The following is a 17,615-nucleotide window of genomic DNA, read 5'->3' as shown; positions in this document are numbered from 1 at the left end:
AGCCATGCAGAAACCATCAGAGGGATGAACTTCTGGGCAGGACAAGTAGTAGGTGAATCTGCTCAAAGGACCACACAGCTGGTCACCCTAGACTGAAAAATGCAGAATTACATGCTCAAGAGGGTCACATGGCAAAAACAACACTGCTTTGCCAGCTGAGCCAATCAGAAAAACCAACAACCAAGAGTTGTGTATTTAAAATCAGGCAAAAAAAAAAAAAGATTTTGCTGCTCAAAAGTTGCTCTCGGTGTCCTGTTTTTTCCCCCCTTTCAGGGGCAGAGCAAGGTAACTAAAGGTGCTGGAAGTATGAAGCTGGTATATGTTTGGGAAGAAAAGAAGGGCTGCCTCCCTTATGCTCCTCCCTCTCCCCCCACCCCTCCCCGCATTAGTAAGCTACTGATCCACTCTTACACTTCTTTGTACAACACTTAAGAGCTTAAATGAATTGCAGCTGAAAATATGGCACTGCCATCTGGTTTTAAACAGCACGATCTAGTTTAAAAAACAAAGAGCGGGGGTGAAAAAGGAGCCCCCCCCTTTTCTTTTTTGTACTAACCTCACTTTAATCATTGCCAAAGAGCATGAAGACAGCCCTGCGTCCTCCCACAAGAAAGCCTTGGGCCTCACAAACTTGGCAAGGTCTCTCCCCGCACAAACAGCTCAGCAGGCAGAAGGCCCTGTCAGAATAAGAGCCCCTGCCTGCCTCTCCCTCTCTCTGTGTGTGTGTATGTGCTTGCGTGTGTGTGTGTATGTGTGTGTGTAAAGCTGCACATAAGCAGGCGGGCAAACCAGGGAGGATGGGCACTGTCCTTTTGTAGTGGCCGCTCTTCCTTTTCTTTTCCGGAATAAGGATGGCAGAAGGGAGTCTCCCTCCAAGGCAGTGAGGCAGGCTCTCTCTTTCCCAGGGAAAAAGAAAACTTTGCACTCCCTCTTGCCATGGAGACCGATTAGCTAGTGGCTAAGAGATAGGGGAAGGGGAAAGGGGGAGGGAGAGAGAGAGAGACTGAGAGACAGAGAGAGAGAGAGAGAGAGAGAGACAGAGAGAGAGAGAGAGAGAGACAGAGACAGAGAGACAGAGGGAGGGAGGGAGAGGGAGGGAGAGAGAGAGAGACTGAGAGAGAGAGAGAGAGAGAGAAGCCAGAGGCAGGCATGCTTCCAGTCCCCAAGACAAGCCTGAGATAGGGAGGGTTTACTGTAATTCACAGGGCAGAGAGAGAAAAATGGCAATTTTGGCCCTCTGCCTAGAGTGGCCACATGATTTTTTTCTTCCCATTCTTTTCAATTGCTGGGCAAGGTTTGCCCGCTGGTTTTTTTTAAAGGCTCACATTCACTGCAAGTGAGCACTTTTTAAACAGGCAACAAAATGTACGACTTACCTTTGGACAATACAACATACCGTACCTAAGCTGGTCTGTCTGATCCTTTGTGAATACAGTAACTTGGCAGTGTATTGTCAGCATATATTCAGCAAAAAGGCCTGTGACATCTTTACAAAGCTTTTGTGTTCCTTTCACAGAAAAAGCTAGCATAGCAACAGTTCTGGAAATGTTCCGAATTCATATATAATTTCAACTCAAATACCAACTTAAACACCATATCCAACTGAAAATTATAGTGGCATCTTTTTTGAGGGAGGGAGGGAGGGAGGGAGGGAAGGAGGGAGGGAGGGAGGGAAGGAAGGAAGGAAGGAAGTTAGGAAGGAAGGAAGGAAGGAAGGAAGGAAGGAAGGAAGGAAGGAAGGAAGGAAGGAAGGAAGGAAAACTATATTGTACTTTCAGGAAAGGAAGCTACGCCATACACTGTTAAGAGTATATTTGTAAATTCAAGGCAATATTTCTTCCTCTTGAAAAGGCTAATATAAACAACCAAACCTATCAAAAATAATATTTCTAAAGTAAATTGAAAAAAAATGGGATGAGTATTCATCTTAGGCATTGCAACCCCCAGACACAACCCTTGCTTGGGAGGAAAATATATTGGATGACCCTTAGATATCAGGAAAGATACAGAAATCTCCGGTCAAAATGTGGACTTTTGCAGTCCAACTATGGCAGCCTTAACCTTGCTGAGGACATATATCTTCCAGCATGGATTAATGTAATACAGCAGTGATTAAGAACAAGTTAGAGACACTGCTTGCTCAGCTGTAACTCCAAGAAGAGCTGATGTACACAATTGCAATCTACATTAAGTAGGATCAATTTGCATATAAGTTACCAAGAATGTTGCTACCAAACAGTCCTCCTCAGGCTTCACTGCAAAATAAATTTATTGTACATAAGGGAACAATCACTTATACCGCCTTTTTAAAAATCAGAAGAGCACTGTAACCCTCATCTTATGGCCATGATTGGGACCAGAACTTCCATTACTAAGCAACAGCTAGGTGAGTCATTACATGGCCAGGTCCTTTTATGACTTTTTCTGCTACAGCCACTAAACAAATAATATGGACATTAAGTGAATAGGGTTTCCCCCATTGACGTTGCTTGTCTACCTGGAAAGTTTGCAAATGGCAATCCCGCGACTCCAGGAAGCCGCAACCATTGCAAACACATGTCAGTTGCTAGGCATCTAAACTGCAATTCCATGACCTTGGCGATGCTACAACGGTGGCAAGTGTCAGGACCACCCACAAATCACTCCTCAGTATTTGAACTTTGAACAGTTGCTAAATGAATGATCGTAAGTCGAGGATGTTACATTCCCGAGGCTGCTACAGCCGCGAAATGTCAGCTGGCAGCAAAAGACTCCTGATTGGTCAAGATGCAGCAAGCCCTCGGCGGGAAAAACAGGGTTCGTTGATTGGTTGCCCATTTGACAGCTATGGTATAAATAGCTGTCAAACAAGATCGCATTGTTCCGTTTTGCCTGTTCTCTTTCAGAGTTGTTAACAATAAAGTTTAGTTGCTTGCACCAGTCGCCTCAGTCATTATTACTTGCAGAATCCACTACAAAAGTGGCGACTAGGATGGGATTTGAATCCTATGATTATCCTCTCAGAAGATCTTACGGAACGATACTAGCTATTTATACCATAGCTGTCAAATGGCAACCAATCAACGAATGCTGTTTTTCCCGCCGAAGGCTTGCTGCGTCTTGACCAATCAGGAATCTCTTGATGTCAGCTGACATTCCACGGCCGTAACACCCGCGGAGATATAACAGAGGACTACCTGTATAGTTGTGGGAATTTCTGCAAAAATAAGAAAATGGCATTAATCTAGCATTACCGCTAGTAAATCAATACAAATTGACCTAGGGAAGAGGTTGGGAAGCCATAAACGTAATAGATAACACTGTATAGGTAGCACATTATGTCTATTCTCCTGAACTATTTCTATATTGTTTCTAGAAGAATATTTAACCTTGTTGTCCTCAGTGTCCTCAGAGAATAATAAGCCTGAATAGCATTTGGAAGAATAACTGTTCTCATCTGATGCCCATTTTTCAAAGTATGTATTTATCTGTTTTATATCAAGCCTGATATATTCTTGCAAAATGTTAGGGAAATAGTCAGTTTGATCTAGTGGTTAAGGCACAAAGTAGAAACCATAAGGCTGAGAATTCTAGTATTCCACCTTAAGCATGAAAGCTGGGTGATTTTGGGTTGATCACTCTCTCTCAGCACAACCCACCTCACAGAATTGCTGTTGATGGGAAAACAGGAGGAGGAAGGAGTATTATATGTTCACCACCTTGAGTTACTTTATCACTTTATAAGGTGGCCTAAAACCAGGGGTGGGTTGCTACGGGTTTGCCTGGGTTAGGGAGAACCCATAGCTAACATTGTGGCCCATTTGGAGAACCTCCAAATCCTACCCCTGGCTGACTCGGCCCCACCCCACCCCTCCCTGGAATCTCCACGCAGCCCATTTTGGATGTGAGGTAAGTGCAGGGCCCAAGCTAAGGCTTGGGGAGGGAGAAAATGGGCCTCCTGGAAGTTCCTGAAGACTGGAACCTGGCCCATTTCCCGCCTCCAGAGGTCCTTTGGAGAGCTTCCGGAGCATGGGGGAAGCAGATTTCACCTTCCCAGAGGCTCAAGGAAAGCCTCCGGAGCCTGGGGAAGGTGACTATCCCCTCCCACCCATGGTGCAGGAGGCTGACTAGGCAATGCCCACCATGGCCACACCCACCCTGCAACCGGGCAGAGGTTACTAAAATTTTTGAAGCTAAATAATGTCATCAGGATTGAAAGGTCCTATCCAGTCATTTATACCAACAGAGGAAGGTAAATATGTTTCACACATTATACATTTCCCTGAAAAGATAGGGGCTCCAGCAGAGTAGAAATAATAATAGTAATAGAAAAGAGAAATGGCAAGGCAAAGCATTAAATTAGTACATAAAAAAAATAAATTAGCAGGCAAAGCACATAACAAGAAAATCTGGCACGGGCTAAGTGCAGGAAAGTTGAATAAAATAACAGAGGTGCTAATTCTAGCTACACAAAACCAAGCCTTAAGAACAAATGCATACAAAGCCAGAAATGAGAAGGCAGCAACAGACAGCAAGTGCCGCTTTTGCAAAGTGGTTGAAGAAACAGCGGGAAACCTAGTTAGCTGCTGCAAGAAAATGGCAGAGACTAACTACAAACAATGGCATTGCAATGTAGCAACCATCATGGTGCATTGGAAGATCTGCAAGAAATATAATTTGTCTGTAAGCAAGAATTGCTGAGACCATAAACAGAGAAAGTTGTAGAAAATGAAGAACTAAAGTGTTCTGGGACTTACTTTAGAATTTAAACAGTCAAGCGAATGCCACATAACATCTCCGATTTAACAACTTTTGATAAAACACACACACACACACACACACACACACACACACACACACAAATGTATGAACAAGATCTACTTCAGATCAAACTAGGCAGCTCCTTTCCATGTAGTTTTCTTGGCCACAGGATGGAAGTGATTTGCTTTCTTCAGGATGGCTTTTTTCAACTTCCAAATCTATCTTACAGCTCTGAGATTTCCTCCTGGCTTCCCATCCAAGTATTAATCATATCCAAACCTGCAAGGCCAACAAAGGTACAGATATATTGCACCTTCTGAATTTTAATTTCAGATGGACTTATGAAAGGATAGAATTGCTAACACTGATCAGAAAATCAATATTTGCAGTACTGAATTGTAATAAAAATCAAAACTACTCGGAGAAATTTATTGTCTTGAATAGATTAATAACTGGCAGTTTGAAAGAGAATCAATGGTAGTGTTTTTGTATGAGGAGCATGTAGTAGGTTGTAATATTAAAAAAGAAAATCAAATCATTTGTAGCCTGGGAAGAAACCTTATTCAACTAAAAGTAAATGTACGCATGTATTCCAGATACTGATTTTATAGCCATTGTCTATAGCAACTGTGTCCATAACATTCTAACTCTCAAGAGGAGAACTCTCTGGTAAATGGTACATCTGTCAAACTGCAGGAAACATCTGGGAAATAGCTGAACAAAAGTAACAAATTTAAAACTTTTCCTTCACAGTCACAAAATCTAAACTATAATTTTAAAATAAATTACTTAGCTAAACCCCTGTACTTATAGGACAGGGGTGGGCAATTAATTTTCCCAAGGGGTCACTTGAAAAACTGAGACTGTTGTTAGGGCCAAACCAAAAGAACCAATACATTACTGTGAAGGTGTGTAGGAACACACACAAATACGTAGATTGGGGAAAAAAATAGCAGCCAACTTCAAAATAAAAGCAATGCAGTTGTATTGTGTGCATTTACATTTGATTTCTAATTTCCAATTAACCTCATGTAGGCCAGACAGGGACAGCCAGACTTCCTGATGTGGCTCCAGGGCTGTAAAATGCCCAGATCTCAAATGGGATCATAAGAGTGGTGGGAAACGACTGGTACGTCCCGGGACAGGCATACCGGTGCCTGCTGGGAGCACCAGGTACCGTTCCGGTACAGTGCTCCAGAGGGCTCACGCACCTGCCCACCGCCCTTACCTGTATTTGAGCCGATCGGGGCTCCCGTGCACGGCGTGTATGGCGCCTGCGCAACGCTCCTCCGAGCAGCTGGAGCATTGCGGGCGGTAAGTATGCATGCGTGCGCTATGCGCGTGCATGTGGTGGACGCCCAGCCCGTTGCACCGTACCGGTTGCACCGTATCAGAACCCACCACTGGATCATAAGCTCTGGATCCATCAAAATAAAAGGAGCAAGTAAACAAATAGATTTAGTCTATTTGGGATGGGAGACTGCTTAGATATAGTTTATTAGTTTATAAAAGAACAGCATTCATTCAGAAAAAAATACACTTTGTGTACACAACATTTTATATTTTAAGCTGACTTAACTAAAATTAATTTTGCTACTATTCTGATAACATTAAGCATTTTGTTATTTAACACAATGATACTTTATTAAGAAAATATTAAAGTAAGTGTATGAAATGTTATCTCCAGCTTTTTGCAGTATCAACATAAATAGTTTTAAAATATGAAGAATGGATACCCCGGATTCTAGTATCTAATATTCTTCTGAAAAGTATTTGTGGCCCCTGCCCCCTCTGGGTCTTTCTCTGCTGATTTCATAACTGATTTCTCTGGCTCCCAAGTCGGTCCAAGTGAGCTGCACCACTGGTCAAAAGACACCTTTCTTTTGTTGAAGAGTTAGAAAAGAAAGTTAGTTACTGGCAAGAAAAGTTGATAGAAGCACCTAGATCAGGGCTGTCAAATTCCAGCCCATAGGCTGGATGTGTCATGCGCTGGCCACGCTCACGCCTATTTTAGCGAAGGGAGGGGGAAAGTCCCAATATGTCACATGACACTGCCGTGACGATGTGAGTTTGACACCCCTGACCTAGATATAATCTCTTTCCTCTTCTTTTCCATCTACTCTGCAATTGCAGGAGTGACTGGCCTAAAAATATCAAATTGAGGTTTATGGCTGCCAAGATTTTTCTTCCAAATCCATCGACATTTCACTTCTACTCTTAGTTGAAGACATTTTTTAAAATGTTGTATGCTTTTATCTCCATCTGTTTAAAACATCTGCCTTCTCTTTAAACAATATGGGGTCCACAGAAGACCCCCAATGAGTAAACAGCAAGTTTGGCTGTCATTTAAATTAAGTCCTTCTCATATCATAGTTCCAGTAGGAAATCTGTAATTGGTGAAATATTATTATCCCACTGAGCAGCTCAGTATTTGTGAGATTTTTTTTCCCTTTCTTACATGCTTGCTCAAGGAGATTCAGATTTCCCTGGCAGAAAATAATCCCTAGTTGAAATAGTTATGACATCCATGCTGTTCCACTTCCTTTCTGTTGCCTAAGAAGCAGACTTTGAGGGTTATTTGTGACTTGATTTCCGTTGACTCATTAAAAGTATATGTGAAAGGAAATTCAGGAAATCTGTCCTTCCTGCATAACAATATATATTTTCATTAGCAATTAAGCTTATGAAGAAATGACGAGGAAAGTCAAGACTACAAAATTAATATTAAAGCCAACTCTATTGTCTAATCTTTCCACCCCTGGAATAAAGATCCCCTTTTTATATTCTTTTTCAGGAGGCGAAACTGCACAAGAATGGAATTTTGTATATAATGTCTAAATGAAAAACTTCCTAGGCCTTTGACACTGGCTGAAGTACTGACTGTCAGGCAGATGAAGTCATGCAAAACAGATGCTGTTGCCCCAGGAAAAGTTGCACCAACTGAATTTCTGCCTGTCATCCATTTGAGGAGACTTCTTGGCCCTCTAACCCTAGAAGGAAATTAGTAGTCCCTTTGTTGATGAAACAGAATATTGAAGTAGGGTTAAAAACACTAGACAAGGCAGTTTTAAGTTAAAAGAAAAAAAAATGAAGGAAGCCATTTTCAGATAAGAGTCAGTTATATTAATGGTGATAAAAAGCAGAGGTTTTGGGGGGAACTGGTCTGACCTATGTTCAAGGAAATAGTTTTCAATTACAGAGTTACAAGTTTCTTTGCATTCTCCGCTCACCCATCATAACATAAAGATAGATACGTATGCTGTCACAGCGGAGAACACACAACTTTTCCATATTTGGGGAAAAATGAAAAACTGATTTGTAGCTGTATAAAAGCAGATTCAAAGAAAATCGCCATCATAGCAATATTTTAAAATAAATGCTTTTCAGAAAAAACTGGCAAAACATTAATTTAATGTGCTAAATTATAAATTTCCATCTAGAAAAAATAACATACTAAGAATCTATGGTTGTATGATGATATCTCTGAAATATTTCCAATATGTGAAAAGGGACAAAAAATGAAAGGAAAACAAGTTCTAGAATGTTATTTGAAGAGATTAAAGATCAATATTGTTAAAAATAAAAGAAAGGAATGTAAAGTGGGTTTATTTGATCAAGATTAAAATAGATATGTTGCTATTTCTGGCAACCCTTAATGAACTTTTGCTGACCAGGACTGAATGTCAAGATTGTAAGGATCTATATATAGAGAGGAGATGAGATATGGGATGAAGAGGCTTTTTTGTTGTATTTTAAGAACAGGTGACTAGTTATTAAAATTGTTCACATTTGTTGTGACAAAGAGGAAGTCTTCTTTAAATAGTTCTTTTCTTCTGCTATATCTATCTATCTATCTATCTATCTATCTATCTATCATCTATCTATCTATCTATCTATCTATCTATCTATCTATCTATCTATCTATCTATCTATCTATCTCTATCCATCCATCCATCCATCCATCCATCCATCCATCCATCCATCCATCTCTTTTTCTATCTATTGTCTGCACTATATTTTTATTTTTGTAATTTGTATTCACTTTTATAAAAAGGTAGCTCAGTGGCTAAGACACTGAGCTCTTGTCGATAAGAAAGTTGGCAGTTCGAATCCCTAGTGCCGCATAATGGAGTGAGCTCTGGTTACTTGTCCCAGCTTCTGGCAACCTAGCAGTTCAAAAGCATGTAAAATGCAAGTGGAAAAATAGGAATCACCTTTGGTGGAAAGGTAACAGCGTTCTATGTGCCTTCAGTGTTTAGTCATGCTGGCCACATGGCCACAGAGACATCTTTGGACAGAGACATCTTTGAAACAGATATGAGTATCACCCCCTAGATTCGGGAATGACTAGCACATATGTGCGTGGGGAACCTTTACCTTATTCATTTTATATGTTTAACTATATTTAATATATTATTATGTTTAAGAATTCTAATAAAATTAAAATAAAAAGAACACATATGTGATGCCCCAAGTTTTTACTAACCTTATTATGGATTATTACAGAGAACATGAACAGCATAGTTATGCATGTACTGATTTAAATACTAGGCATAGTACTTCGTTTTTTTCTTGTATACATATATCTATTGTATAATAGACAAATGAATGGTATAAACATAAGGACTTAGACAGTTAAATTAAATATTGTAACTGAATAGTTTGCTTTTAATTTCACTGCTGTATTAGAAAGCAAATCAGCAGATGTGTTCTACTACATTCACAGTGTACACTGAGAAGAAAGTAATTATATATACTGTATATACCAAATCCAAGTGCCATCTTTCCAATGACCCTTTATTTTACCACTGTAGGACATGGTTGGCAACTTGATGCCTTCCAGATGTTGTGGACTTTGATCCCCATGAATGCCAGGTAGATTGGAAAACAAAGGGATTGAAGGAGCTGTAGTCCAAAATGTGTATAGGAATCAAGTTACTTCACTTGTAGTTAGCTATGAATAGGACTTGGGGATAAACAAGGTAGAAAATATATGCTATTCAATCCACTTAACTGGCAAGCAAAGGAACTGTATACACAATTCATTCATGAGATATAAACTCCCTGCCTTCCATAATCTCTAAGTCTATCAGAACAACGGAAAAGAGTGTGTGTGCCAATTTTTCAACATGTCTGAAGCCAAGAGGATTGTAAAATTAAAAAAAAAATCTCATGGACAGATATTCAGAATAAAACAAAAAATTCCTAATTGAGTCATTAGTTAAGAACAGTTTAATTAACAAAATAGCAGTTTTGAAATATATTCAACCTCAATCTTTTCAGGTCTTTTCAGAAAATGCATTTCGCCAAATCTCCAGCTTTCAAACTAAGGCCAGAGGGAATATATTTGTGAAGCCATGTGCTCATATTGATCATGTTAAGGGCCTCATAACCTAATGAACATTTTATTCTCAAATAAAGAAAATGTTTTTAAAATTTGCTTACCATTTCCACGATTAAGGAAATTATGATTTTCTGACCAGGTAGATTTCTTTTAATAGTGTAATGTGCAGATTAAGCCTCTATATCCATGATGGTGAACCTATGGCATGCATGTGCATGCCAGACAGCTGATTTTCAGCCTTCCCAAACTTCCAGTTAGCCCCTTGTGGATATTTATCGCCTTCCCCAGCCTTCAGATAGGCTTTCTTGAAGCCTGGGGAGGGCAAAAAACGGCTCCAACAGGCCAACTGGAAGTTCAGAAACAATCCGTTTCTGGCTTCTGGAGGGCCTCTGGGAGAGGCCGTTTTCGTCCTCCCCAGGCTTCAGGAAAGCCTCCAGAGCCTGGAGGGTGGTGCGCGCATGCACAGGTGGACAGGGAGGATTGAATTGGTGTGGGCATGTGTGCGCGTGTAATATCGCGTGTGTACAATTTTGGCATGCCATAAAGAAAAAGGTTTGCCATCACTGCTCTATATTGTGTCCAATGCACTACATTGAAATCAGGCCTCATGAAAATATAGCCTATGATTCCTTCTACCTTCATAAATGCAGATTTTGGAGGTTTATATTTCATTTTCTTAACAGTGTAAATGAAAAACATCAAGACTATGGAATCTGTCTGTAAAAAATATGTACCTCTGTGCTTCCAAAAAATATGTACCTCTTTCCTTAGTAGAATTTGGAGTTTTGCAGCCTATTGCCCTAATAATAAAAACAATTTCATAGCAATTGACTAAGTCAGTTCAATTGGAGTAACCAGGAGTAAACATTTAAACACATAAAACAACAAAACAGTACTTGATTTTGTCACTTTATTAAACTACTGTTGCCTTAACAGTATCCCAAGAGCCTTGTTCAGAATACAGCCATTCCAAATTTCCATCTATCTAACTATCCTTTGTAGTACAGTATAACATTCGGGAAAATATATCATGATCCATTTATGTCAGAAAATATGGGAGTTATAAGTCAGATCAGTGCTAAATCTTCTCCACAAAAAAAATCTCCAAGGAACTGCTACATAAGTTTTATATACATTAAAATCTTGAAATCAATAAAAAGGATTCAGATTGTTTTACGATAAAATTACATAAATTCTAAATTCTGCTTTGACACAACCATTATGATTAATAAATCTCATTATTGATAATTAGTAGCTAACAATTTTCTACTGCAAACCAAATGGAGAACCAGGAGGTAGATAAATTTGGAATGGGACAACTAGCTGAGGCCAACTCGCCATGACCAACTCACCATAGCAAACTCACCATGGTCAACTCCCGCAGGATAACTCACCATTGCCAATTCAGCATGACCAACTCACTGCGGGACAACTCGCCATAGAACAATTTAACAATTCAATTAATTATTTAAAATAAATAAAAAATATTTTAATTTTTGTCATTCACATTTTGTTCTGTCCTTCCTGTTGCATCCTTTAATGATTCTATTCCACCATTTCTTTGATAACTCTTGTTCCACAGTGAGTTGTCCCATGTTGAGTTGACCATGGCAAGTTCTCCTGTGGCGAGTTGGCTACAGCAAGTTGGCATGGCAAGTTGACTGTGGCGAGTTGCCTATGTTGAGTTGGCCACAGCCAGCTGGCTATGGTGAGTTGTCATAGACCCGATAAATTCATATGAATGCATAAAAACATACAAACAATATAATCCAATAAACTAAACTAAAAAGGTCCTATTTAAAAGTTCAAAAAGTCTGAAGTAATATTGTTACCTTTACATTTGCTGTTGTTTGTCTATTTCTTAACCTGAGGAAAATGACCTGAGGAAGAATGATAAAGCTCCGCATAGAAGACTTTTAAGGCAGAAATAATACCTCCTGTGGAAAGGCTGAGGTCAGCTATTAAGAGCTCCCTCTAAGGATAAAGGGAGCCTTGTTTTCAGCTAAACTATGAAAAGGAGAAAATACCTCTGATCTAACAAATGAAAAATGCATACAACATAAGTCAGGCCTGAGACCTCAGTTTAAACTTTAAGAGACAACACATAATTAGCATTCCACTGGCACAGCAACCTCCAGATACTTTCAACCTAAAATAAACTGGACCAGATGTATAAAACTGCAGACATTCTGCAATTAAGGAGGGGGTGTTGGTATGGGTTTTTAATTTTTCACTTGATAAACATTTGCACAGGGCATAACTACCAACCAAAAGAAATAATATTTCAAAACTTGGGAAAGTTTAATAGGACCTCAAAGTTGTATTATGGATACTGGAGAGCAAGTTAAATTAACAATAAAATCAGTAGGTATTATTGGGTTTTTCAGGTAGATCTCATGTTACAAGCATAATGGAGTCTGTCCATTATGGTTGTAACCCAGGAGGATGTATCACGTTAAGTGAACGAGCCCCAATCCCTGCTCCACCCAAGGCTATTTGTTAATTGAATGCCCAGGTTGTTAAGTGCATATTGTGTACCTCAGGGATGGAGAAGACTGGAGGGGGGGGGAGTGCAAAAACAAGACCACCTGCCACCGACCACCTATACTCCACTCAATGAGGTATCTCATGCTGTGCTTCCCACACCTTGGGGTCCCCACAGCTCTTGGGCCTTCTCCATACCAATCGCTATCATCACTTACATTTTAAAGATGTCCAAGCTCAAGATATCAGGGTAGGAAAGGAGAATAGGATGGGCCATGTGGCAGAAAAGACAAGTGTATGTAATGATGCACACGTGCACACATACATACACATACATATTTACCTCTTTGCGAAGGGAAGAATCGTGCGTAAGGATGCAAAGGCACTTTTGTGAAGAGGAGAGAAGCTTGTAGGAAAGGGAAGTCTTCCATTGCTGCATGCCTTCCCTCCCCCACCTTACATTACACTGCTAATGTAAGACTAATGGTGGAGGGGAAGAGAAGGCTAGCATTTAGCAATGGAAGGAAATAGCTGCACTAGCAACTGCAAAAAGATGGCCATTTTTCTTCCATTGTGACCTAGCCTGATCTTTCCTACCTTGATATCTTTAGCTCTGAGAATCTTTGAAAGTGAAGTGAACGATTGGTAACGGAGTGGGGGGAAGCACATGAAAACCTGTGGACTAGCAAAGCAGGCCCATGCCCTTGGGGACCCAGTGGGGCAGGATGGGGGGTGGGAAATAGGCAGGGGGCATGTTGCAGTCAGTTGTAAGGCCATGGTACTGCAACATATGTAACTTCGGGACCAGGTTGTAAGTACTTTTGTGTGTGTGTGTTTGTGTGTGTAATATCATAATTTTGAACTGTTGCTAAGTGAATTGTCATAATTGAAGGAATACATGGCAGATTAGCAGAATAAATAATTCATCTTTAGTCCGAAAGCTCTGATATTTTAGAAAGACCATTAACATTTTCCAGCTTGCCTTTTTGTAGGAGAAGGGGTGGATCATAGGCTAAAAAACAAATGAAAATAAATTGAAGTTTACAGTAATATTACCTGAACTGGTGCCTTTCGGAAGTATCAATAGTTGCTAATGATTTGGGGCATTGACATACAATATGCCAGTGGAGCATAAGATTGGGGAAGACTTAGAAGCCCAGAAGTATGTGTGGTCACTATTTGGAAAATCCCTGATTATTCTCTTTCCATTGGAAATGAAACATGGAACCTAAATGAGGCCAGCATCTTAGATAATTTGCGTTTTCCTTCAGTGGTCACAACAGCCACTGTCAGCTACTCTTATCACTTTAAGGTGACAAACTTGCATTAACAGCTAACAAATTAATAAATCGTCATAAGTTAATTTAGTTAATATCAAAGGATAAATATTAAACTACCTAGTTGAGAGTTTCTGAAATACCATAGGATAAACTGATCCCAAATATGCCCAATACAGTCAAATGCCACTGCCAATTTTAGATGATAACAATAGCAGTTAGACTTATATACCGCTTCATAGGGCTTTCAGCCCTCTCTAAGCAGTTTACAGAGTCAGCATATTGCCCCCACAGTCTAGGTCCTCATTTCACCCACTTCGGAAGGATGGAAGGCTGAGTCAACCTTGAGCCGGTGAGATTTGAACCGCTGAACTGCAGTGGCCTGCAGTACTGCACTCTAACCACTGCGCCACCTCGGCTCTTCTTTATGGAAAAATATTCCATTCCTATTCAAACTCATGCATCTTATGGTCAAACTTACATCTTAAAATAGTTGAAATATTGGATGAAGACATGGATCATTTTGATCCCCTTGATCCTCCACCCTTCTACTTCACTGGCTACCCCCACAGGTTTTAGTATTATTAAGAAGGGAAGGAAATTTCGTTCAGATATAGCTACAATGATACAACTTTATCTGAATGAAATTTCCTTCGCTGGAAATTCAATATGAAACATTCAGCTAAAGACATTAGAAAATAAACAATAAATAACTTGTGGGGTCATTGGTGCTCTCTGAGCTTGCTTGTTTTCTTGCAGTGCTAATAAATAACTTGTGCTATGTAAGATTTCTTATAATAGAGCCAAACAAAAATACTACTCTCCAATTCATCTGTAATTTGCAATGCTCTTAAATCATGGCAGCATAGCTTTTCTCCCTTTCCTACAAATGCAACACAAAGAACATAAAAATATTAATCACAGCCAAACTGTATCTGGGTGTTGCCAAGCATAATACTGTTTATTTTTTGTACATTTGACCTGATCTCTTAATTTTTTTTAAACAACTCTGCCAAAAGCCATAGAAAAAGATACAAATAAGAACACTACAATAACTTCTGAAAGTGCTATAAAACTTGATTTTTTTTTTGTAAATCTGAATATTCATGAAATATTCATGAAAATGAGATACATGTCACTGAGTGGAATTCAATTTTATGGCTTCACACACAAATAAACTTCAAAATACTAGGTGATTTTAGCTTATCAAACTCCATGTATGTGTATTAAATGATACATTCTGCATACCTTTATTATTATTATTATTTACTTTCATTGATTCCAAAGTCATCAAATTCTACGATAATACAACTGTATGTAAATTTTCCTATATAAAGTGAGGTGGCAGTCGAAAGAAACATTAAGATAATAAATCAAGCAACAATTTAAAGCAATTAACTGATTGTATATAAAACAGGAAAGGGGGGGAGGGCACTTTTCACTCTCTACGAGTTTTTTTTTTTAAAATACTGAAGCTTTTATTAGTCACGCATTCCAAGCCTGCAGTCTGCAGGCTTCTGACTAAGGCTTCTGCGATTTATTTGAAGAGAAATACTCAGTCTACATTTTATGACTGAACACAACAATCCCCAAGCGGAGTAGAATGTAAGGAATGCAGAGTGCTTGTCAGGCTAAGGCAGCCAGGAAAGCACATAGTTATCAAGCTGGCTTGGCTGAAGTACTCCAATCACTTCCTCTAGTAAGGAATGAAAGGAATCCTCTCAGCTTCTTCTTCAGGCCAATCGCAGTTCTGTGCCCAGGAAGGAAAATCATCTTTTTCTTTTCCAGAAAACAGTACAAAACTCTGCTGGCATGTGGAGAATGAAAGCATGCAGCAAACTATCTTTATGAAACCAGCTGTTGGTGTACAGCTTGCCCAGCAGCTGTTCTTAAGTTTCCTGGCCTGTGTCTGTATACGCATGTGCACACCCACACAATTTTTCTTCTCTCGGAGTGGTAGTAAGACTTAACACATATGGGATCACGGGAGCAAACAGAAGTAGCATTTTAAAACACAGCTAAGCATTTTGTAGCAGCAGGAATAAGTAGAACTAATGCTGCGGATGGAAAGGGGGAACAGAACTTATGCTTTATTGAATGATGAAATTAGGAGGCCCCCTGCAAGGTATTTTGAAGTTTTGGGTTTTCAACCTAGCGTGTAAGTCAGAACTAAAAGCAGTTGTAAGACTGCATCAGAAAAACACAGCCACTCTTCAGACTAACACTTAAAGTAAAATGCAATGGAAGAACCATAATGTTAGAGCACTGTTGCAATTAACTAAATTCTCATGTCAACATTTTTGTGTTCTCATTTATTATCATCCAACATAAAGAAACTGAAGGTTTCCGACTTATCTGAGTACAACATAAAGTGCAACCTCAATTCTGGAAGGCAACTATATCTTGGCTCTGTGCAACTGAACAAAGTGATTCATTGCTGGATTATCACTTTTCAAACCAAAAAAAAAAAGAAGAGTAATATTTGAACAAACTTGAGTACATTGCTTTCTAAACAATAACAGCATTGGTGGGTTTAATGAGAGCAGCAGAAATGAAAACGATAAACTTACAGATGAGGACTGAATAATCGACTCATTTTAGGTACGTGTTCCTTTTCGCAGTCTAGATCATCCTCTCCTTGGTCCATGCTGAACCTCCTTTTGCAAGGACTGATTGGGGGTGGCCCAGTCCTATGGTTGGTCGCAGCAGCAGATATGGGGAGAGACTGCATCCTGGGCTCTCCTCGTAGTGCAGCTTCACCTAGAGAAAAAGCAAAGATGAATGACGGAACAAAACCAGGAACATTAAAAAGGCACCCATTATAAAGTCATCACCTTCCTTAAGGTTTTTTTTTTAAATGTTTTATATTTGTCAGTCTTTAAAAAGAATAGTTATACGCTAATTATTCATTTTTTACAAATCTATACAGGTAGTTCTCTACTTACAACCAGTCATTTAATAACCATTCAAAGTTACAACAGCACTGAAAAAATGACTTACGACAATTTAATATACTTATGACTTACATGATCATGTGATCGAAATTTAGATGCTTGGCCACTGGCAAAATTATGACGTTTGCTTTGTCCCAGGGTCATGTGATCCCCTTTTGCAACCTTATGACAAGCAAAGTCACTGGGGAAGCCAGATTCACTTAACAACCATGCTACTAACTTAACAACTGCAGTGATTTACTTAACAACTATGGCAAGAAAGTTCATAAAAAGGGGCAAATCTCACTTAACAACTGTCTTGCTTAGCAACAGAAATGTTGAGCTCAGTTGTGGTTGTAAATTGAAGACTATCTGTAATTTGATAACATTCAGTTTCTAAAATATATCTGTTGTAGAAAGAACAGCAGAGATTATCATTATAAATACATTTTACAATTAGTATATTCATTTAAAATAGAAACAATCAATTACAAATGGTCCTTGTGTAATCACCACCGCAACTCTGTCACTAAAGCATTAACATCATGACCATGACGGACTTACAGCTTTACTTCCACTGCAGCCATTAAGCAAGATATCACAGGATCACAATTTCTCTACTGCCTCTTTCTTATTTTTTCTTGTCAGAAGCCAGGTGTGAGATTTGCAGAAGAATATCAAGTAACCGTGTGATACTGATTGATAATAAGTGTGTTTGCAAAGCTCCTGAATGCCAACAATGCTGCTGACCTACAAAGTGACCTTGACTATGTGTCAGAATGGTCCTGCTTTTGGCAATTCTAAATCTCAACTAATAAATGCTCTGTCCTGCAAATT

General features: G+C 39.3%; 1 protein-coding gene across 2 annotated transcripts in view; it reads right to left on the bottom strand.

Moving 5' to 3' along the window:
* Positions 1–17,615, bottom strand: part of VGLL4 (vestigial like family member 4) — a 93,319-nt gene that overhangs the window by 16,654 nt on the left and 59,050 nt on the right. For both annotated transcript variants that reach the window (XM_087709115.1, XM_087709113.1), the window contains one exon: positions 16,416–16,605. In XM_087709115.1, the coding sequence (XP_087565241.1) occupies positions 16,416–16,605 (190 nt within the window). The remainder of the gene's footprint in view (positions 1–16,415; positions 16,606–17,615) is intronic.

This window comes from Thamnophis sirtalis, unplaced genomic scaffold (genome assembly GCF_051295495.1).
Source record: "Thamnophis sirtalis isolate CommonGarterSnake01/CBP01778 unplaced genomic scaffold, rThaSir2_p1.2 scaffold_3, whole genome shotgun sequence".
Lineage (NCBI taxonomy): Eukaryota > Metazoa > Chordata > Lepidosauria > Squamata > Natricidae > Thamnophis > Thamnophis sirtalis.
This window is presented reverse-complemented; position numbering and strand designations above follow the sequence as displayed.